This window comes from Ursus americanus, chromosome 29, assembly GCF_024610735.1.
Source record: "Ursus americanus isolate L20-20 chromosome 29, mUrsAme1.1.p, whole genome shotgun sequence".
Taxonomy (NCBI): Eukaryota; Metazoa; Chordata; class Mammalia; order Carnivora; family Ursidae; genus Ursus; species Ursus americanus.
In genome coordinates this window covers 27,151,249-27,176,409 of record NC_142155.1, presented here as the reverse complement: position 1 = coordinate 27,176,409, position 25,161 = coordinate 27,151,249, and the positions used below count along the sequence as shown (strand labels likewise).

General features: G+C 38.0%; 1 protein-coding gene across 1 annotated transcript; it reads right to left on the bottom strand.

Moving 5' to 3' along the window:
• Nucleotides 1-22,785: 22,785 nt before the first annotated feature.
• PGK2 (phosphoglycerate kinase 2) lies at nt 22,786-24,039 on the bottom strand. The gene has a single exon (XM_045805174.2). The coding sequence runs from the start codon at nt 24,037-24,039 to the stop codon at nt 22,786-22,788; it is 1,254 nt and encodes a 417-aa protein (XP_045661130.1).
• Nucleotides 24,040-25,161: the final 1,122 nt, after the last annotated feature.

The window sequence follows — 25,161 nt, the reverse complement described above, 5'->3', positions numbered from 1 at the left end:
GCTCCGATCCTGTATTCTGGTTTAAATGGTCAATAGTAAGGCAAGGCTTTTGGACCAGGTGTGTACACCAGTGCTCCTCAGTGCCTGGACCACACCTGCCCAGTGGTGAAGCACCGTTCAGGAATATGGTTTTTGAGAAAATCCTCCTTTTCTGCTGCGTTCCTGATGGGGAGCTGGTGGCTTCAGCTATTATGTGCCGTTAATGGGACCAACGAAGAAGTTTGTTGTTCACTCTCAAGACTCACCAAGTACTTTGAGATAAACCATCACCATGGATGTTCCCTGTACTTTGTGGCTTGTTATAACCTCTGTACTCTAAGTATGCTTTCAAGTTCAGGTACAACGAGGTCGAGAGTTACTGGAATGTTAAAACAAGGGATTGGCTCAGGGTGAAACATGGTTGAAGCACATCATTGACCATGTTTCTTTCTCTTCTGGGGTTGGTACGTCATGACCTGGGCCTTGGGAATCTATCATCTAAATTTTTTCATAGCTTTCCTTTCTCCAAAAGTGGATTCTTCTTTAACGGAAGATTCAGGTAGAGTAGAAACTGTCCACGTGCTCTGTTTGTTTGGGGAGAGTTGTGTCTTTGTATACTTCAAAGGATTGCCCCTTTTCTATAGAAACATTTGAAATACAAACTTTTGAAACTGTTCTCTCCGTGTTTTAAAGGTACCTAGAACTTTGGCAATAGTCATAAATTTGTGTGTGGAATGACTCAGTAAGCCCTCGTAACAACAAGAGACGAGTGCTCCTGTTACTTAATTTTACAGATGAGAAACAAAGGCACACAGAGTTACAGGACTTGTCCAAGGTCATGTGGTGGAGTGCGGGGGACCAGGGATGGTATTCTTTCCTAACAGCCGCTTGAGTTCTATCTACACCTATCAGTTAGGTCCCCTTCCAACAATAACCAGAGGTTTCAACAGGCAACTCATTGTGACTAACCGAGGCCACTGGGATCCTGCCTGTCGACAGTAGGGCCCTTTTGAAGGTGGTTTTCTCTAATTTCCCAGGATAATGGATTGAAAAATTCCTTGCTCACGCTGCTCCTGGCCATACTTGGGCCAGGTAAGAGGGCCCAAGTCCACACGTGACCAATCAGCCTGGGAGGGGAAAAGGAAGCTCACAAACCAATGGGAGTCCGTTATTCCTGCCAGCACATCTGTCGCCATGGTTAAACCCAGAGTGGTCCCCTGCCTGTGGAATCCTCCTCGTGAAGGGAAAGAAACACTTTCTGTGTACAAGACGTTTTCTCAAAACCATTCAAGTTGTGCACGTGGCTTTAAAAACAGAATTTCAAATTGAGCTATTAAATATTTATTCTTTGGAGCTCTTTTACTCTTACAATTTATCCACATTTTTGGCAGTCAATACTTTGACAGTTCTTAACCAAAGTATTCTCTTTACAACTTCAGAGTTTTCAAGATTACATCTGTAAGGGTAAAGCTAAGCCTATTTTTGTGAACTATAGAGATCTAAAATATTCAATAGTAATCGTTGAACTTTACTTTGGAGAATATCTTAGTCTTTTATCTTTGTAAATGGAAGTACCTAAGGCCTCTCATAATGTAATGACAAAAGACCCCATAACTCATTAGTACATTTAAGTTGCAAGTTCTTATGATATTAAATTTTTACCTTCTGTTTGTATAAAATTCAATATATAACAATGATCTACATTCCATACCAAATTATCATCATTTGGCTCTGTTCATCTAAGGAGGGCTTTACTTAATTGTTCTAGGCTTATTTCCATATCTCAAAAACGAAGAGGGTTGGGGCGCCTGGGTGGCACAGCGGTTAAGTGCCTGCCTTCGGCTCAGGGCGTGATCCCGGCGTTATGGGATCGAGCCCCACATCAGGCTCCTCCTCTATGAGCCTGCTTCTTCCTCTCCCACTCCCCCTGCTTGTGTTCCCTCTCTCTCTGGCTGTCTCTATCCTGTCAAATAAATAAATCTTTAAAAAACAAACAAACAAACGAAGAGGGTTAGCCTAATAATTCCAGTTCTCTCTACCTCCAAAATGTTACGATTCCAAATACTGAGTTTTTATAAATGAGGGAGTATGAATTAATAAATCACATAACACATACCAAGCACTGGCGGGCATTTCTGGGTGCTCATGTTAGTATGTGGATTGCACAATGTGGTGAGTAATTCAGTAATTTCTGTTCATTTTCATGTGTCTGCTAGCTTTATGAGTTATGCGGTTAAAATGTACTAGAACTGACTAGTGTCTGCTCAACAGATATATCATTTAATTACAGTTCATCAGTAAGTTCCATAACTGAATATTACTCTAGATGTTCTTTATAAGAGAACTTAGAACTCAAGATAGATTGTACCATAAAATAAAATAAAACAATAAATAAAATAAAATAAAATAAAATAAATAAAATGAAATGAAATGAAATAAAATAAAATAAAAATCAAACGCTGCTAACCATTTGGCTGCCATGTGTGCAGTTAATCCCTAAAATGTATTTTATTTTATGTAAATGTGAGGTGAGGTGAGAGCTCTCAATAAGCTGAATCAGCCACTTGGATAAAACCACCTTGGAAACAGCATCTGTGCAGTCATTTTCTATGGGAGAATGTGTTTCATGGGCAAGATCAGATCCAGAAGCACCCAGAGCCCATTATCCTCTGTACTTAACCATAGAATATTGTTAAGAGCTTGGGATTTATGATCTGAAGGATAGGGGTTATATTTCTATACCAATGTGTATTGAGAAATTATTTTTCACATCCCAAAATGGGAATAATATTATTGTTTTATTTAATTGTGAGAAAATGACAAAATATATTTAAGTTGCCTGCCATGTAGTAAGAATTTCTGAAGTGTTAGTTCCCTCTCATTTTATGTGCTTTTTTCCCCCTCTGTGTCTGGAGAAACCTGCCCCTAACACTTGTAAGCTGTGGGATTGTGCTTGAAGTTTCTGAGAGATGGCCTGATTTACGAAGGTATAGGTTGTTATGTGAGAAATTATCATAAAAATTGGATAGAAAATGGCATAAAAAGGGAAAATATATTTTCGACTCATAATTAACACTTGATAAATTTCCTCTAACTTTATATTCGTTGTTATGACTACATGATCATGGGTGCGCCATGATACATAAGGTATATTGCTTATCAAATATTAGCACCCCCATTATTAAGTTAAACAAATATTTTTAAAAATGTGGCTACTTTGGATCACAAAATACCATACACATATTGGATTGACAGTTTGACCTTAATCTTCCAAGATGGTTGTTTGCAACCAAATTTGTTCTCTCATCTGCCATGATTAGTTTGTCTTTTTCTATATTGACATCCATCATTGTCATTGTTGGTCTTTTATGACCCATCCCTCCCAACTTTATCAGTGAGTACCTTGTCCTTATTTTCATATCTAAACTCTATGTTAAAAGGGCAAGTCATCTGCTCCTGTGTCTATATTTTATGTGTCTATATTTTAAATCCATTCCAACAATTTTGCTGGAACTGGTGATGGAGTATCTCAGTGACCATTGCTATTAAACACTACGTCCTGTTTAGAGAACGTTGCATTTCTTACTTCTTAAAATTAATCTTCTATTCTTGGGTTTTGCCCAGTATACTCTAACCAGATTGGCTGTAAAATAAATTAAATAAAGTAGAGCTTCCCTACTTCCCTGACCAGCATCCTCTCATCTTAGGCACAGTAACACCTGTATGCTGCCTTGTTGTCATTTCTGTGCTGACCACTGGAACTAACTAGTTACTGCAAAGATGAATAGGATTCCTGCCTGAAAGCTGACCTCCCTTGGCCCAACTTTCTGTGACTTTCACTACCCAGTTACCAGTCACCTATAGCTTACTGGCTAAAAGCAGAATCTTTGGAAACTGTCAGCTTTAGGAAATCCTCTCCAAGCCTCAGTTTTTCTCTTTTGTAAAATCTAGATTTTCATATGATACGTTGTTTTGATGATTAAAAAGTTTATTGTACCTAAAACTTTTAAGACAATATCTGGCATATGATACTTAACAAATAAAATGAACATTTTTATTATCTTCTCTTAAACCTGTTATTTGCTGAACACATAAAATATTTCCATAAATGCATTTCATTTGGTTGAATGGTTAATTCAGGGGTATTTATAAGATCAATTTCTTCTTTTAGGTGTTCTAGGAAAGAATCAGTATAATTTAGTCAGAAGTTCAAGTGTTTAAGGCCCAATTCTATTAGAGACCGTAAGGGTGAGCTTAGGAAAATGAATGATCATCTCTGTGTCCTGGCCAAGAAATTGAGGCCCATAGACATGGGTGTCTTTTAAAATTAGCATTATCTCATAAATAAAGACATGTTGCAAATAATCATCTGGAGTGACTCTTTCCTTTGTCTTAGAAGATGTTGACAAAGATAAATAAACAAACTGAATACCAGGGAAGATTTTGCTGGTGTACAGGAAGAATAAGAGAGTGAGGAGGGAAAGGAAAATAGCTCGTTCATCCTCTATCCTCTTCACTAGCATATATGGGCTCCCCATTGCTGAGCTCATACTTTTCATAAAAATTCACAGGTCATAACAATCAAGCAATTTATAAAGACTTTCATGATTATAAATTCCTAATTCCATAGTAAACTTTTTGTATTTTGAGATTTCAGAAGTGCTCAAAAAAGCTAAGTGGGCCTCTATAGTATCTAATATATTAACTTATTGATGCTTGACATTCCTTATGTTTGAAATTCCCTTAAGAGAAGCACAACTGTCCATCATCTTATTGGGGACAGACTCTGGAGCACAGGTGGGAAAGACGCATTGAGAGGTGATCGGGTCAAACTTTTGGATTTAAAACCATACTTTTTTTTTTTTTTTAAAGATTTTATTTATTTGACAGAGATAGAGACAGCCAGTGAGAGAGGGAACACAAGCAGGGGGCGTGGGAGAGGAAGAAGCAGGCTCATAGAGGAGGAGCCTGATGTGGGGCTCCATCCCATAACGCCGGGATCACGCCCTGAGCCGAAGGCAGGCACTTAACCACTGTGCCACCCAGGTGCCCCATAAAACCATACTTATTTTTTTATTTTGACTAGTTAAGTCAGTTACCTATGAATAGTATTCCTAATTTTACAGGTTATCACACTAAGAAAACAGATGTGTGAAAGTAGGTATTTCATAAAACTATAATTTCAAATCAGAAAAGATAGGTACCACTGGGCAGTGATACACAATAAGAAAATAGTCCATCAGAGTAAAAATTACAGGTAATTAATGTTTCCGTAAAAGGAGAAAGACAAACCTTACAGAGAGTAATCTTCTCTGCAGGTGATTCTTTTTGTTTGTATTAAAATGCGTACAGTCCTGACACGACAGCGTTTGCTCTTTCAGCTACTTCTGCCTGAAAAGCCCCACATTGATGCCCATCCTATCATTCTTAGATGCAGTTAAATCTGAGTCATTCTAAGTGCAATGCTAGGTTAGGGTAGAGAGCTTTGGACTGCAGTAATAGTTTGCAGGGTCCTCTGGAACATTCCTGAAAACTCTGGCACTGCCTCAGCATTAGAGCCTCCTCCATCATTTCAGTCAAGGACAGTCCACGTTCTGCTTTTTCCCTGCCTGGGTCCTTTGACTCTGACGTACGTCACTTCATTGTTTCCTGAAGAAGAGTGTCCATGTTCAGAATGTGCTCAAGTGACCTGACATCTTGTGTTCTTTCCAATGGTCCCAGTCCATTTAGTCACCACAGGTTGTGGTGCAGGATAATGAACAGTCATAGCCATGTGGATTTCTATGACAATTACATGAAAGTAATTTCAAATAATTTCCCAAGGGGAATTTTGTTTTCTAGTCAGTTTCTACAAGTCGGCTAAAAAAAAAAAATGTGCACGTGGAATTGTCTTCAATTCACACGTTGTCTATTAAACCTTTTCATCTCCTAGACCTTCCCCACTCCATCTTGTTGTTCTTTCTGTTGTCCTCATTTACCTTCCCAAGCTGCAAGAAGAGAATGATTACAGTGTTCTTGAGGGTTTCTATGTGGCATGACATAGTTGGTTGGGTCATAGACGTTTCCCCAGGGACACTTCAATTCTAGGTTATTTTGCTCAATACACAAACCAATACTTGAGCAATAAAAGCAATACATGATTTAGTGAGAAATTGTTGTAGGCACAATTTATTCTGTCTTCTGTGGGGTGAAAGAGAAGAGATAGTAGACAATCCTTTTGGACATATTCATACAGTATTCCTAATGACATAATCAAAATAAACAAGGGCACTTGATTTTTTTTTTGAAAAAAAAAAACTTATGGCTTTGGGTATTCTTCTATGTTTTATTTTGCTTTATTTCATCCTCAACATACAGAATCAGAATCTCTGGTGGAGCTCAGATTTGAGCATTTTCGATAAGCTTCCTAAGTGATTCTTACATTTTGGGAACTCTTTTAAAAGCCATACATATGGGGAGTCACTTGAAAAGTTTTCTAAAGCTGGTTAGAATGGCCATGTAATTTATGATACTTTGAAGCTAAAAGAGGACACTATTAAAAATTATTGTTCAGGGTAAACTATGTATATCAGGGACTTCCTAGACCAAGAAGTACTGTCGTTCTAGTAAGAGCTGAATACTAAGGCACATGTTTTGAATATAAAATCCAGGACAGACTAAAAATTTTGAAATGTATCCTAGACTATTGGCTCCATATTATCCCAACTCATATTCAATTAGAACAGCAGATAATCCCTCCAGGTTATTGCTACTTCCAGCTCATCTATTGCATTCCCAACACCACTATCCTAGATTAAGCCCTCGTTAGGCTTCTAGATCACGGTGCTGGCCTTATAACGGCTCTTGCTTTCCATGTTTGTCTTTCTTCAATTCTTTCTTCCCATCCGATGTCACAGTAATGATGCATAAATTATCATTTTATTACCATGCTTGAAATTTGTTCATGTTTCTATACAATTTAAACTATAATAAGAAACAGAATTAACAATAAAATGCATACCATAATAATATTGACATGAACAAGAAATTACATAGGGATAAACAGAACACTTATTTAGCCATTGTAAACCAGTACTTAAAAATACCAGTTAGCAAATTGCCACTCCTCTTACCCTTTCAAGTGCTCCTTGCCCCACTGCAGAACTTCCTTAACCTCTGCCTTCAGAGACCACATGGACATTTCCACAGTTTGGTGATAAACAAGGGTAGGCCTGGCATGGCAATGTCCTCCTGGACCCAGCACCCCTGCCATGGCTTCATAGAGCTCTAATAGGTCAGTGCCTGTGTGGTACACTTAGAATAATCTCCTTTCCATGGTATACAATTCTTCATGATTTGGCTCCTTCATACCTCATGTGCTCCATGGCCCAACTTCTCCCACCCTGCTTCACTGCTCTGAAAAACCACACCTTCTCCCATGTCTTCATACTTGTGCACCTGCTTTCTCGACCACTCTCTTTCCCTACTTTCCTTCTTCCCAAACTCTTACTTATTGTTTATATCCCAGCTTAATTGTTTTTTTTCATGATGGTCTTCTGTAGGTCCTGTAGGCATATTTGAATACGTTTCCCATGCTCACATCTTATTTTGTACGTATCTCTAACTCATAATTTTTAACTTTGGTTTTTTATATACATGTTCATTTCCCTTCTAAACAGTAATAATCTTGACCCTTGGATTTTCAAATATATTTATCCCCAGTTCTTAGCACTTTTCCTGCATGTGGTATATGTTAACATATATTGGCATAAAACAAATAAAGAATTAATAAATAAAGAATGCTTATTGGAAAGAATACATAAACTTTTAAAAGTTGGTTAAGATTAATCAGTGAGGTCTTCATGAGTGTGATGCATTTTGAACTGAACTTTGAAGGAGTAAGGGACATGGTGGGTTGGAGATGAGGGCGATTCACATTTCCAATTAGGCCACCAACAAAAGCAAAGCACAGGAAGAAAAATGAGGACATAGGTGAGTAGAGAATGGCAACACTGGGTTAGTAAGCAAATGATAGAGAAGGAAGAGAATTATCTCAACACATTGCATGTCAGTTTGAGGAGTTTAGAGCCATGCTACTGGAACCAGTAAATCCAAAGCTTTATCTCCTCACAATAGACTTGGGTTTGTAACAATTGGAAGTTTGTTCTTCCCTGGGGCTTGGTTCCAACTCCATACAATATCATCATCTGTGTCCCAGAAGGATGCAAATCCATGTTAAGCATTAACTAATCTTTCTGTGCATGTACTTTCCCTGAGCTCTTTATGTTCACTCAAAGGTCAATTGATGGCTGCTTGGGCCTGCTGGTTCATTGTTCCTTAAGCAAATGGTTCTTTGTCAAATGTTAATCCCTCTAAATTAAGGCCCAAGGAATAAAGAAATCCATTTAGTGAATTAGGTGGATTTGCTACACCTGGCACAGTCCCTTGCTCTTTGCCATGTGACCTTTTTATGCTAGTTTTAATAACTCACTGGTGTTTAAATATCACCTATGACTCAATAGAATCCAATTCTTTTTTTTTTTTAAAGATTTTATTTATTTATTTGACAGAGATAGAGACAGCCAGCGAGAGAGGGAACACAAGCAGGGGGAGTGGGAGAGGAAGAAGCAGGCTCCCAGCGGAGGAGCCTGATGTGGGGCTCGATCCCATAACACCAAGATCACGCCCTGAGCCAAAGGCAGACGCTTAACCGCTGTGCCACCCAGGCGCCCCCAATAGAATCCAATTCTTATCGCTGCAAAACCGTATTTCTCCTCTCATTCAGGAAAACACCTCATCTGCTTTTAATATGAAGCTTATAGAATAATTGCAGTTGTCTGTATTATTATTTCTACCTTTCTAAGGTTAGTAATTGTCTCTAGAATACTCAGAGTGAAAGCAATCCACTCTTGATCAGATTAAATAAATTCTAGCCCAAGATTTTATTATTGTTCCCAAGTTATACAAAATTGTAATGACCTATGCTCATTTCATTTCATCTTAAGCAAAAGCAAAAGTTTTTAGGACAATGGGGGATCCTAGACTGGGATTAGGAAACAAATTCTAATTATAGGGTTATTCATATGAATAATTAATACTAATCCCTTTGAGTGGATTCAGATTATGTTATTTACTCAAGTGATATTGCCCTAAACAAATTTCCTTCTTACCTGGAGTAAGGACACTTCTGTTCTGCCTGCTGGACGAGTTTTTAGTTACAACTACCACACGCTGTTCTCCAGTTTTCTACATTTCCCTCTGTTTTAAGTTGGGCCTCCAGCTATTCTTGGTTATTTATCCATGTGCTTTTATTGCTTGAGGGTTCCACCTCCATTCCCACCCTAGCCTGGGAAAATATTTGAGTAGGACTCATGGTTGTCAAGATTAGTTCTGAGCCAGCTTTTAACTCACCCAATGCTTCTCTTCATTTTATTGCCTAATCTGATTTTTTTTTTTTTTTTTTTTTTTAGTTTTCTCTCCATTAGCCCCAAACTCAGAAGGCTTCTTTTCTGCTAGTAGTACATTGTGCTTCCCATGAAAATCGCACTCCCTCTGCCTGATGATGCTCCAGACACATGAGGCTTCCTAACACTTTGGGATGAAAGCTTATTTCCATACTAGACACATTACGCTTTCTGGGCTCTCTGCCTGGATTGCTCTAGCCTGGACCTAAACCCTAGTCATAGCTTCATGACGAGCCTCATGTCCTTTCAGCTTTTAACTCAAATATTAGTTTTTTAGAAAGGCCTTTCCTGACTCCAGACTGTTCTGCACATATGGCTCAATACAAATTTGTTGGGTAAGTGACTGGACAAATCTGGTATTATAAATGTCATATCTGAGAAAATGAAAAGATGTTGGAAGTCCTGGAAATGTATGAATGAGATAAGAGGGCCAGAAATAGATATTGATTGTCCACATTTGCTTAGCACTTTACGGTTCAGAAAGCACCTCACATACATCATCTGAATTTTTGAAACTCCATGATGGAAAAGCGTTGTTCTCTCCATTTCGTAAGAATGGAGGCTTAGAAAAATAAAATAAAATCTTAAGATCATGCAGTAATAAACAGGATAAGTTGGAAATTAAACTATACTCTACTCTCCAAATTTAATGCTTTTTTCTTCTGTGACATATTGGAGTCCCCTGACTTAAATAGTGAGATTTGTAGGTGAAATATCAGCAACATTAGGTCAATGGCAATTATCGTAAATTGCACACTTTCATGGATAGATATTCAAATACCTATCCTGCTGCAGAACACCTATGTTCAGCCCTCCATACAGCTTTGGGGTAGCCTCTTCTCAGTTCAACCGCCAACTGCTAACTCCATGCTTTAGTATTCTTTCTGTAACTGGGGTTAATTATGTACATGTTTCATGGGGTGGTTGCAAGAATTAAACTAGTCTCTACATGTAAATCTTTTTCAGAACATTGCTTAAGACATGAAAACTGCTGTTATAATTATTGTCATCTTGTTATGAGTATAATTTTATATGTTTAATAAAGACTTTCCTTACTCTTGAGAAAACACTAAAAGTACAAAATATGTGACAGTTTTATCTGTAATTAATTTTTCAGGACTTCCATCATTAATTACATGAAAGAGGAGTTCTTCTTTATTTTTTATCTTCAGACCTTTGGTTGACCGTGGCTTGACCCTCAGCACTTTTCTTCTGAGGTTCCAGCCAGCCCTAAACAGGAACTGCTAGAATGTATCTAACTGATCCTGGATTTGTTTTGCAGTTGTAAATTACAGAAGAAGAAGGTCTCACTGTGAAATACATCAGAATTTAAGTAAAATCATAGATTTCAGTGATTGAAAAGACATTTAAAAAAAAAAAGGCATCAATTATCATCTGATTTCCTTTTTTCTCCCTGAAGATTAAGATTATTTATTTATTTATTTGAGAGATAGAGGGGGTACAGAAGGAGAGTGAGAGGGAGAAATAGACTCCCTGCTGAACAGAGTCTGATGCAGGGCTAGATCTCAGGACCCTGAGATTATGACCTGAGCAGAAGATAGATGCTTAACCAATTGAGCCACTCAGGCGCCCCCTATCATCTGATTTCTAACCCAATTCCTTAGCATGAGTAGACACAGTCCTTCATGTCCCTTTACAGTAAACACAGAGACAAGAAATTTTCTGCACTTGGAACTATTCGATACAGTGTGAGTTATGTGCGTTCATAGGATTATGTTTGCTTTTCTGTCTTCACATTGCTCCAAAGTAGATCTTGCTGATGGATTTCACTTATATGTAATTACATTTTGAATATTGAGGTCCCCAAACCAGAGTTTGGTGACAGATGCCAATGCTGTGCCTGGTAGAGAGTTCTCTTGGCCCATTTCCATGATTTGGCTCTATTTGCAAGAGAATTACTAGGATTCCTGGTATGAAGGGAAGAGCACTGATTATGTTCTTCTTAGAGACTTTATACTCAGAAACTTCTTCCGCATGCTCTGAACTGCCCTGAAATCTTTAATAAGATTGCAGAAATAAGAAGCAAAGCCATCCTGCAGAAATTTCAGTAATGCATAGTCTGATACAATGGTTCTCAACTCTATTGGACCCAATGCTCCCATTTTGTTTATTTGCTTGCTTTTTGTACATTATATCTCCAATACTTATTTATTTTATAACTAGGAGTTTGTACCCTTTGTTCCCAATGCTTTCCTTTTATCACAAAATCTTTTTTAACATCTCCTTTATTATTCTAACAGAAATTCAGGGAATAAGGGGGCACCTAGATCCCATGTATGGGGCTGAGGGTTGGAGAGCAGTCCATAGGGGAGTAACAAGTACTGGGGCCCACACTTCTGGGGGACTTAGATATTTTCAAGGATGTTACTCTATAGCAGAGGAGCACCCTTGAGACCCAATTAAAATACATCCATGGGGCAGGAACCCTGCCAGCCTGTGTCTAAAAAAGTATCAAACATATTTCTAGGCATGATTTTTAAAAGATTGTTATTAATACTGCCCATGTATAATGTAATAGGAAAATAAAATTATTCATAATAAATTACACATATTTCAATACAAAAATTTTGATGCATGACTATGCCAGACTTAATGAAATTGTCAGATGATCTCAGCCTCTTTTGATGAATACATTTGTAGTTAAAAGAATAAGAGTGTCATGAGCCATTCTGTATGAGAAGTACAGGAAATGAAAGAACAGATGTATAGATGGACACCAGAAAAAATAAAGTTAGGATAGTTAATGAGGAACCTGATATATCAGTATATGATCAAAGAAAGAGATAAATAACTTTAATGAATTTGGGATTATGTAGCAAGACAAATTAAAGACTAGCAAACTGAAGAAATAAAAAAGTAAGGATTTCTTGAACGTGAACTCAACATTATTTGTAAATGCTTTGCTAAAATAACTCTGTGCTATGATGTAAGTCTTGGAGGATCACTGTGCTTTGAAGTGAAACTTCTAAGGCTCCTTCCTGATTATCCTTTGAACAATTCCTGTTTCCTTTTTTTTTAATGTCTTTACATGTTTATTGGCCATTTCTTTTTCTCTTTACAGTAAAATGTCTACATCTTTTGCCCATTTTTCTATTTCCTTTTAAAGTGATCTTTGTTCTGTATCAGTGGTTCTCAAATTTTAAAGAAAAGAAAGAAAAACACTGAAGAACTTGTTAAAGCAGACAACAACGCCTAGAGGCCGTGATTCAGTAGGTTTGTGGATGCCCCCGTAATCTGCATTTCTAACAAGTTTCTGGGTGTTGCTGCTGCTGGCTGGGAAGCACTCACTGAGAACCTTGCTCTAACAGCATGTGTCTAAGGCCTCTCGTTCACTTGAAGTAAGTATTTTTCATCCCAAGCTTCTGGGAACTTACTACTGGGCATTTCTCACTACAAATCTATATTGCCTTTTTCCTCCTGATGAGACATATCATCTTTCCACAGCATACCTAAAGGCTTTATTTGCTGATGGCTTGGTCTAAGAACTGAAGATTTTCTGAACAATTAGTTGTTTATCTAATTATAGACCAATTAATGTATGCATGCTTCTTAAAATATAGAATGATTTTTTTTATCACACCACGCTCAATTTCTTTATTGGTCAAAATGATTCTCCATCACCATTCATGCTTACTTCCCCGTAACTATCTAATTGGTCAACGGGGTCTACAGATTATCCTGTCACAATTTCTAAACTCATGACCAGTCCTACCATCTCCAGCTTCCTTTCCTACCCTCTTTTACTACCTGAATTCAGGTGGCCATACCAGAAGTAGTCCATTAACCTGCAAGGATTAAACTTTTTTCTTTTCTCTTGCTTTAGATACAAACTGACAAAAATCATCTTTCTAAAAATTGAGTGTCTAAATGATTTCAGGGCTTTGTGAATATAATAAGAAAAAATTAAATGCTTTCAGCAAATGTAGCTGCCTTAATTTAGTTTTAACATTATTAGGCAATTTTTACTTTTCTAAAAATGCGATTTTGTAATCAGCAGCTATAAATAACACATTTAACTTAGGCCAATTGCTTTCTAGTAAAGGAATCATGTATGTTTTCAGAGGAAAAGAAAAAATAACCCTTAACATTTAGACAAAATTTAACTAGGATTTTTGGACAGAAATATTCTGAATCAATTACCTGTTCTGCTTACTTCTGGACAGACATGTAAAATAAAAACAAACATGAAAAATGGAGAATTATCATAAGACAGTGTAGTAACCCATCTTGGGGACATTGAAGGGCATCATGTTCTCTCTAATCTCTTTTTTCTTCTTTTTTTTGGTAAAGATAACAAAGAACCACACGAACACCTTTTAGAGCTAGAGTGAAACCATTATGAAAGCTAAAACTGATTTTTTTTTTTTTTCTGGAGCATTTAAACACACACATTTTCAGAAGCCATATTTGGGTAGATTTATTTTGAAATGAGGTTTATTTTGTCGGGGTGGGAGGTTGCATTTTCTGAAGCATTTACAAGGTTTAACTCTCCCGTCAGTCTTCAGGAGGGCTTCTGTGTGATTCTGAAGAGTTAGAGGAACCTGAGGACACCCAAGGAGAGAAACCGAAGATTCAGCTTCCTAGTCTCAACTCTGGGCTCAGAGAAGTCTTCAGCACACCTGTCTACCTAATTTTAGGGGGCGGGGAAGTGGGTTCAGTTCAAAACAAAAATACTAGGCTCCATGTCCAAAAGCATTAAGAATTACAAGGTGGTAGAGCAAACATGGGGCTCTTCTGAGTTGGGGACCCTGTGTAGGCTGACTGCATGGCTCACAGGTCTATGACTCTGAGCCTGGCCTCGGGTTTCCTTCCTGGTTGCAAAGCTCAGTTTATCTGCATAGAAAAAGAATTTGATGATTCAGAGCAGAAACTGTGAGAGAGTAAAGGGTTTATATGGAGCACGTGCTTGTACCTTTTGGCAAATCAGGTATGCTAAGTGATGTATACGGTATATGTGGTATGAATGAGAAGTATCTTAGTGATAGAAGTTTTTCTCTATTAGAAAATTCACACGAATGTTTGAAGACTAACAGAAGTAGCAAAGTCTAATTCTATTAAAATCTAATGAGGTCTTTGGAAAACATATTACCCACATAATCCCATAAATAAGGGGGTCACACTTCATCAGCACATTATTTGGCAACTCAAATAATACACTTTATCTATGTTATGTAGTACTTATAATAATGAAATAAAAGCATTTGCTTATTTTTTCTCTTACTCACAGATCTGTGTACTCTTGGAAGAATTGACTATATTATTATAACATCAAAAACTCGTACCGAGTTTAGTACAGAGTGGTTGCTCAAGAAACGTTTGAGGAATGAATACTTGAATGGGTGAGTGAGTAAATGAACCCACCCTCAGAACAAGGTTATTATTTATAGGAAGCATTTACTGTGCACAAATAGTTTTAATCTTTAGGAAGAAAACTGTCTTTCTTTTGTTATTACACACATGATACATCCATATAAATAATGAGAACAGTGATTTCTACTCCTAATAGACAATGCTTTTGTTTATGTCCCTTGAATTCAAGCTCGGTTCCCTCCTGCATGACAGGCTGCATCCATAATGTGGCTCTGCCCCTCATTCCCTCCTGTGCTATTGTCTAAGTACTCTTTTTTTTTTAATGTTTTTTTATTATATTATGTTAGTCACCATACAGTACATCCCTGGTTTCTGATGTAAAGTTCGATGATTCATTAGTTGAGTATAACACCCAGTGCACCATGCAATACGTGCCCTCCTTACCACCCATCACCAGTCTATCCCAGTCCCCCACCCCCCTCCCCTCTGAAGCCCTCAGTTTGTTTCTCAGAGTCCCTAGTCTCTCATGTCTAAGTACTCTTGAAGCTGCCCCGCCCCAGGGCCTGGCACAACTCATCAGGACTTCATGTGTGGTCCTTAAAGGCAACAGTGGAAATTAAATTAAAAATTCATTTGCAAAGGGCATCCAGGTAGTGATTTAAAATTACACTACAACCTTTGGGAAACTCAACTGGCTGTAATGTAAGAGGCAACAGAAAATGTTTAGATTGCTATTCTATTTGGCTTTGCAAACATAACTGTGAGACTGGCTTTTACGTAATTGAGATTGCAGGCAATGCAAAAACCCAGTTTCTCAGTTTGCCCGTCTGTGCTTCAATCTGCTTTCATAGAAACCCAGAACAACACTTGAAAGCTGTTGTCATAAATTGAAACTGCTTCAGAAAAACTGGTGAAAATCCATCGCCCTTGTTTGCCAATACTCTGTGAAGCCTGGGATACCCATATCTTTTCCACACCTTCCTGTTCTTCCCTTTTCAATTTCATTTTAAGTAGAATTTGTTATTCTAAGACAAATTAATGAATTAGTTTACAAAACTAAAACCAAAACACAAACACTAAAAACAAGAATAACAACAGCCAAGAAGCTAAACAAAAATGAAAACAAACCCAGTGGTTTGGTTAGATTCCTACTGAAAAAAAAAATGACCTAAAGTTTTAATCAAGGAAGATTCAATATGAACATTTGGACATACAGTGATTTATTTCCACAGAAGAAAGTTCGTATAGCCCATGCCATCAGAGAAAATATCTGGGAAAATCATGGGATTCCAAATCAAATTTAAGATACAAGGTCAGCCCGGCATTGTAGAAATAGCAAGGTTCTACAGCTGGGTTATATGTTGGACTGGGGGGTAGCTATCTCATGAGTGAAATAATCCCATCCATGAAATTCACAGTGGATGTTGTTTGAAGGATAGTTTTAGCAGACTTAAAACCTATTTTTCCATATCCCTAGTTGTAGTAGATTCCATAATATAATATCTATAAAAATATGTAAAAAAATAAAATAAAACGTTTGAATCTGCAAACAAAAATAAAAACAAAACCAAATCTTCAGTTTCCTGTCCAGCATGGAGGGACTTTAGAAGTTGTCAGTCTGTGCTAATGCAAGTAAAAAGCTGAAAAAACTGAGAAATAAATTCTTTTTAGATCTGTCAGAGATGTTAAGCCACAGGACAAACTGCTGTCTACAAAACTGGGCCGAGAGGACAGACAGAAAGATACAGATAATCGTAATTTACCAGAGTGGAAATCCACTAGCAAAGAACTCCACAGAAACCAGTTGCCACAATAGCAAAACTGGGAATTGTACCTGAGGAATTGCCAGAGGCTCAGTAGATAAGCCTGAAAGATGAAGACTTCAGGGGGAGTCCCCACGGTCACGTCTGTGTTTTAACTCCAGAAGCTCTATCAAGCCAGAGAAAAACCCCCTCAGGCTTCTGGCTGGAGGTAAGAGGAAAATAACTATTTCAGAATTGGACAGACCATTCTGATCTACTTAATAAAGCCCACCTTCAAGAGAAACTATTTTACCAGAACCTAACTTACTGAGGATTTATCAGAATTTACCTGACTTGGGGGCAGGGAAATACCCAAACCCAACTTAAGCTTGTTCCAGCCTTCCACACGCAGTAAGTTACAAACCAACTCCAGCCCCCTCTAGCCCTCCTGTACCACCAGAGGGGTTGAAAACAAAACAACAGTTGAGGGGCATAGGCTCACTTTAATAAGACTAACACTGAATCATAGGACTATAGCATAATTCCTCTACCCCCACACCTGACCAGTTTATTACCGAAGGCTTATTCACCACAGTTCCTTTCACTTAGCACATCATGTCTGTCTTTCTACACAAAAATCTGCACACAGATGTTTGTAGCTGTTTTGTTCATAATTGCCATCACCAAGATGTCCTTCAGTAGGTGAATGGTTAAGTAAACTGTGATACACCCAGACAACGGAATATTACTGAAAGCTAAAGAGAAAGGAGCTATCAAGCCATGAGGCGATATGGAGGAAACTTAATTGCATATCATTAAGTGAAAGAAGCCAGTACATCATGATGCTACCTATATGACATTCCAGAAAAGGCAAAACTATGGAGACAGTAAAAAGATCAATGTTTGCCAGAAGGTCAAGGGCAGGGAGGGATGAATAGTCAGAACACAGAGAATTTTTAGGGCAATGAAACTATTCGGTATGATATACTATAATGATGGATACATATGACAACACATTTGTCAAAACGCTTAGAATGTACGACACCAAGAATGGGCCCTGATGTGATAAAACTTTGGAAATAATAATGTGTACGTTCATAGACTGTAAGTTCATTGAATGTAGGCTCATTGATTGTAACAACTGTCCCAGTCGGTGGCTGGATATTGATAGTGGGGGAGTTTGTGTGTGTGGAGACAGGGGTACAGGGAAACTCTGTACTTCCCGTTCCATTTTGCTATGAACCTAAAACTGTCCTAAAAAATAAAGTATATTTTTAACACCCCCTCCAAAAAAACAACCAAACAAACAACGAAGTGACCCTCACCAAGAAGAAAACTATTTTCTTACCAATATTAGAAAAAGAAGGATGACAAATTCAAAAACGAGTTAACATATCTACAGCTGGATCTTAAAAAGATTACTAGTGTAAAACTTTGAAAATAAATGATTCAGACTTTACTCCTGATGAAGACAGAATAGCAGGGAGTAGATAAACACTCTCATCTGAACAACTGAAAACCAGGCAGAATCTGTGAAACAACATTCAAGGGAGGAGAACAAAGAAGGTGACCCCACAATTGCCCTGTTTACTGTCTAAGGAAAGTTTCTAGGCCACAAAGTAGAGAAAGGAATCTTGGGGTCTCCAAGGTAAGGAGATACCAACTAAAATAGTCTCTTTTGTATATATGTGCGTATGCTGTTCTAATTTGTCATTTTCCAGTTATTTCACTCTTACTTTTTTATCAGACATCTCCATCGTTCTTGGTTTATTATTAACACACATGGAGTGAGGAAGCATAAGCTTTGTTACAACCACTAGAAGACTTCTAATAATTAATTAGAATATTAAAATACCTAAAAACAAAGTTAACGGAATTTTAAAGCCAGGAAATATAGCACCTACTTTAAAAAAAAAAATTTCTTCACAGCTTTATTAACTAATGTTGCTTGAAATCCCTTATTTATATACAAGTTTTTTTTTTTAATGAAAAATTCACAGAAAATAAGTGAATAGTAATCTCCAAGCATGTGAGTTAAGTAACTCAAATTGCAACCTTGGAGGAAACAAGTAAGTCCCGCACCTTCAGTTTGAACCAAAAACCCAAGGCAATCCCACCATCTTGTGGTAACATCTTAATTTTAAGTTTATTCTTTAAATTGGTTTTAACAAGTAGAAAACTAAGTACATTTAATGTATATAATTACAAAATGTGACTATAAAAATGGGTTAAATAGGTGATGGGGATTAAAGAATGCACTTGCTCTGATGAGCGCTGGGTGTTGTATGGAAGTGTTGAGTCACTCAGTGCTATACTTGAAACTAATATTACACTGTATGTTAACTATCTGGAATTTGAATAAAAACTTTTAAAAATAAAAATAAATTTAAACAACAAAATAAAATAAAATGAAATTACAGCTATACTATATATATATATATATATATATATATATATATATATATATATATATATTTTTTTTTTTTTTTTTCTTTGAGAGAAAGAGAGAGAAAGAAAGACAGTGTGAGCAGGGCGGGTGTGGGGGCAGAGAGAGAGGGAGAGAGAGAATCCCAAACAGGCTCAACAGTCAGTGTGGAGCCTGAAGCAGGGCTCAATCTCACCACCCTGAGATCATGACCTGAGCTGAAATCAAGAGTCAGACGCTTAACCGATGGAGCCACCGGGGCACCCCCAAATTATTATTTGTGTGTGTGTGTGTGTGTGTGTGTGATACGTATGTATGTGATATGTAAGTATGTGTATATATATTCACACACACAAAAACAATTATTTCTTACTTTCTAGGTCTCCACTGAATTCAGTACCCCTCCCAACTTCTAATTCAAGGCACTGATTCTTTTCCCTGCAGTTTTAATTCTTTTATTTAACTGCTCTACACCATTTGATAATTTGTACTAACAGTACGTGAATTTGTCACCTCTTTTTTTTTTTACCTTTTGTCAGCTTATTTTCAATCTCATATTATTGTTTTTTTTTTAACTCATCTTAAGTTCTTTCATAATTTTTTCCTCTCATGAAGTGTACTTGCTCTCTAAATGTTCTTTATCTTAGGTTAAGTCATATACAAAAGGGGCTCCTTGGTGGCTCAGTTGGTTAAGTGTCTGCCTTGGGCTCAGGTCATGATCCCAGAGTCCCAGGATCAAGTCCCGCATCAGGGTCCCTACTCAGCAGAAAGCCTGCTTCTCCCTCTGCCCCTCACCCCACTTGTGCTCTCTCTTTCTCTCTCTCTCTCTCATTCAAATAAATAAATTAATAAAATCTTCTAAAACAAAATCATGCACAAAAACATGAACTCCAAGATCTTTTGGTGTCTTGTAAGATTATTAATAGGTCTTTCTGTTTGATGCGGTCTTCAATCCACCTTTTACTGTCCTTTTAGTAGTAATTTTAACTGGCCCCATGATCACCCAGTCGAAGAATGCATTGCCCTTGCTAATTGTGAGCTAGATATGATCACGTTGCTAAGTTCAGGCCGAAGAAACTTCCAGTTCTCTTTCTCAAAGACATGATGGTTGCTCTGGATTCTTCTTTCTCTACCCAGTTGGCTGGAAAATGTCAACGACTGAATTGATCTTCCTGCTTGTAGAGAGGAAAGCCAGGTGCCAATGCTAACAGAGCTGTTTTGCTAGCCTGAGTACTTGGATAAGCTCAAGAAGTGGCTACTTACCCATAATGATCCTGGAATGTCACCTAAGAAAGAAAGAAATTTCTACGTTGACATTTTGGGCTAGATGGTGCTTTGTTGTGGAGGTTGTGCTGTGCGCGGTAGGTTGTCCAGCAGCATCCTTCGTCATAGTTACAAGATGCCTGTAGTACCTCTTCTCATCCCGTTTGGGATGAACAAAAATGTTTCCATTCTTTGGCAAATACCCTCTACAGGGAAAAATTGTCCCTGGTGGAGACCACTAGTCTAGAGACCAACTAATGTAGAAATTGCTGCCTGTCAAGTGGGATGTCTTAAAAAAAAAAAAAAACTCATAAAATATAGCATTAGCTTAGGTGTCAGGTGGAAGGAAGTGAGTAAAGTGGCATGGAAGCCACCATGGAAGGTGCTGATCATTTTCTGCTGTGGCGTTTGGTAAGACTGCTGTCTTTGGTACTGTAGTAGACGGAACGCACTCCTGTAGAGCCTAAAGCTATGGCGGAAGTGTATAGAAAGAGGCAAAATATCAGTATGTTTGGGTTGTTACATGCTGTTTTAAGCAAAATACCACAACAAAAAAGGAGCATATCCAGGAAATATTGGACAATCTCCTTGTTGCCTGAGAACTAAATTGGCTAATACACCAGGCAAGTGAGTTCTCTCAGGGTTGGAAAAGCTAACTGTCTTAATCTCACAAACAACAAAAGAAAGACTATCACAGTTTTACTCAAAAGCCTCCCATTTGGACTTCTCAGCCAAAAATATGAGAGGGCCTCAGGCAAATAACCAAGTTATAGGTGTTGCCTTCCCTCTCCTGCCTACTTTTTTAGAGGGCCATGGGTCTTAAAATGAAGAAAAGGAAAGTGAGCCCAGCAAAGCCACCAATTAATTAAGACAAGAGGCAGAGGATGAAGAAACATCACTAGAAGACATTTTTGAGTGAGCTTCTTTCACACAGAGACCTCGCTTCTTCAGAAAGTTGAAAAGTCACTAGCCTGGCCTTCAAAGGTTTTCAGCTGTGTGAAATATGAAGAAATCCTTGATTTCTTAACACTGCCCCAGCAGAGAGGAAGCCAAGAAAGCTGTTTAGTGGCCTAATGTGATCCAACTCCCCAACATCTGCTTTGGCAGATGGCAAGGAAGATGAGGAAACAAGGAAAATTTCCCTGGTGACCAAACATGGGGCCAAAAAAGGACAACGAATAAGAAACTTCCTCCCAGAGAACAAAACCCGTCTAACCACGGAAGTTCTTTCACCGCTGGGTCAGGGGGCTTTTGAAATTCTGAGCCAGCACCATTTATTTCACAGTTGCAATGAACTAATAACTTTTTTAGGTGAGGGTTTTTAATTGCCACTTTTCTATTTCTTTTCCACCGTTGTATATTGAGTGCATACGGGTGTCAGAGGTAGAAGAGAAATAAATGACTGCACTTTTCTGTTCACCAGGCTGTTGGGCTTCCCACTGGATCGCATGGAAGATTGTGCGTCACCCAGAGATACCCAGTTTTGAGTGGGATGCAGTAACTGGACTTTGATTATAATCTTGGAGAAAGGATGCTTTCTTTATGTAAGAAAGATACATGGATACTTGTATGTGGGTACATGGGGGGGGCAGAGTGACAGTCTATCAGAAGCCATTACTGTCCCCTCAGTATTTATCACCCTTCCACTTCCTTTTAGTAATAGACTCTATTGATTTCTAGTACATTTTTGCTCTTAAATTAACAGCATTGCCCTATGCCAGTTCTTTGTCTACGGAACTAGGCAAAATATTTTCTAATAAGTGTTTTAATGTCTTCTACATTTCTAAGTATTTTTTATTCTATTTTCTAATATGGAATAATTTTATATCTCTTTTTTATGACTATTTACATATATATTTTTTATCTCAAAAATCCAGTTTTAAGATTTAGTAGTTATATTATTTATTAAACAATATCTGCTCTAAATGTAAAATAATAACTTCTTTATTTAAAGCCTGGATTTAATTTGTAGCTCCCATTCTAACAGACACATATGTATATACTCTTGCGTATCCATGCATACAGACATAATTCCTTTCTTGGGTTTAATTTCTTTCCTTTTTTTCAATTTCTTGAGTTTGGTAAATACCTCTCATTTCTCTTCTTCCTTATTTAGTGAGAAATTTCCTTTTAGCGGAGCTTTGTTACCCATATAGTCTTAAATGCAATTATTTGTCTTGATTTATTTGAGCCCTTTTTTGTTTAAAAGTTTGTTAGCTTCTATCCCCCCTTCCCCAACAACTTGGATTTTGTCTTGCTTTCCATGTTTCAAGTAGTAAAATAATAATAAAGCTGGAGTGAAATTAAAGAGAGAGAGAGATTAAACTTATTCAACTCAATTTAATATGCAATGTAAGAGTATATCCTTCCTATGACTCACAGCAAGTTCGAATGAGATCTTGAGGAGAGCAGGCAAATACATGACCGAACTAAAATGAGTTGCATTGTTGTACTGATGATAAGAGTTTCTGATAACTGACCCCTTAGTCATTGCCTAGGCCTTGTTATAGTGGTAAACTACAGCAAAAGTCAAGTTGAAATGTAGAGCACTAAGTTGAATTAAAGCCTATGGACAGGAAATAGTGGAAAGGAAAATCATCAGCTACAGGTTGCTGAGGGCTTCCACTCCAGGAAGGACTTTACCTTCCAGGAGTTCCAGACTAGCACCTCCTCCGGTGCTCACATGGCTGACTTTATCTTCAGTGTTCCATTTGGCACAGCAAGTAGCAGTGTCTCCGCCTCCTATAATGGTGATACAGCCCCTGGAAGTGGCTTTCACAATTTCATCCATGAGGGCTTTTGTTCCCTTAGCAAAGGCATCCCATTCAAATACCCCTACAGGTCCATTCCACACAATTAGCTTGGCTTGGGCCACAACTTGAGCATTCTTCTTGTTAGTCTCAGGACCACAGTCCAAAGCCATCCAGCCAGCAGGTATGCCTGATGCTACAGTGGCTTGGCCAACCTTAGCATTCTCCTCAAACTTGTCAGCAGTGATAAAGTCGACCGGAAAGGTAATGTTCACACCATTCTTACTGGCTTTAGCCATGATATCTTTGACAATCTTGGCCCCCTCTTCATCAAAGAGGGACGCACCAATCTCCATGTTGTTGAGTACCTTAAGGAAGGTAAAAGCCATTCCACCGCCAATTATCATCTCATTGACCTTGTCCAGCATATTTTGGATAAGCTGGATTTTGTCTGCCACTTTGGCTCCACCAAGTATAGCCAGAAAGGGTCTCTCTGGGTTTTCTAAGGCTTTGGCAAAGTAATCCAGCTCTTTTTTCATCAGGAACCCAGATGCCTTCTGGGGCAGATTTACTCCCACCATAGAACTGTGGGCCCGGTGAGCAGTGCCAAAAGCATCATTGACATAGACATCCCCTAGTTTGGAGAGTGATGCTCGGAAGGCTTCTATTTTATCTGGTTCGGCTTTAAGCTTATTTCCAGAAGGATCCTGGCCTTTTCCTTCTTCCTCCACATGAAAACGTAGGTTCTCCAGTAGGATAACTGAACCAGCAGCCGGGTTGGCACAGGCCTTCTCCACTTCTGGGCCCACACAGTCCTTTAGAAACAGAACATCCTTGCCCAGTAAGGATTTGAGCTCAGCAGCAACGGGCTCTAATGAGTATTTATCTGGCATGGGAACACCATCAGGTCGACCTAGATGACTCATAAGAACTACTGACCTGGCTCCTTTATCTAGACAGTACTTGATGCTTGGGATGGAAGCTTTGATTCTCTGGTTATTTGTAATCTCGTTCTTCTTCATGGGAACATTAAAATCTACTCTCATGATGACCCGCTTCCCTCTAACATCCAGCTTGTCCAAAGTTAATTTCTTAGAAAGAGACATCTTGACAATACAAAGACAGAAGCTGAAAGCTAGATCCCAATGCTGAAGAATCACTTTACTGCCCTTGGGAGGTTGGATAGGTGGTGCTCTCCAACGCCTTTCCCCTTGGCCCGCCCCTTTCTTCTTATTACTGTCTTCCATAGGGCAGACATAACTGAACTGGAGGAAAGGAAACCTGGCTCTGTGATTGGCTAATGGTCTTGTCAATCTGGATTTGGAATGAGTTGCCCGTGCAGATTCAAACTGCCAGTGCTGAGAGTGAACCTAGAGTAGTGGTACCTGGCTTGGAGTGAGAGCAGGGAAAGTGAAGAAATCCTGGAATAAGAATGTTTTTGAGGGCAAAGGCTCCTGCAGGTTCTCTTTTTCCACATCTCTTTGACACTTGCTCTTATTTTAAAACAAAATGAAGTGAAACAAAACAAAAAGCCCTCAGCCTGGTCAAATCTTAATTATAGTGAGATATAAAAACCGTAGTATCAAATAAAGAGGTGATTTGTAAAAATGGTTTTATGACTCCTTGTTTATTCAAGGTCACATAGTATGCTTCTGTTTTTGTCTTTATAAATATTTCTGTTAACAGCATAGCTTGGTGTCAGCATTTGGCTTTAGATATATTCTAGGGCAAGTGAGAATGATCTGTTTTTTATTACCTTATTCTATTCTCAGACCATTGAGAGATTAGAAAATGCTTAGAGAAGAATGAAAATACAAATAATACAATTAAATTTATGGGACACAAAAAAATGCAATGTTAAAGAAGAAATTTCTTGCTCTAATGTTTAAGTTAAATAATAAGATTTCAAATTAACAACCTAACTTAAGGGACTAGAAAAAGAAAAACAAACTAAATTTATAGGTTGCAGGTGAAAGGAAATATAAAGATTAGGACAGAGGTAAATGAAATTGAGAAAATAAAAACAGTAGACAAAAACAATAAAATAAAAATTTTGTTTTTTGGAGAGATCAACAAAATTGACAAACCTTTATCTAAATGGACTAAGAAAAAAAGACTCAAATTATTAAGATAAGAAATGAAAGTGAGGACATTACTATTGATTTTACAGAAAGAACAATTATTATAAGAGTACTGTAAATAATTTCATAGCAACAAATGGGTGAAAT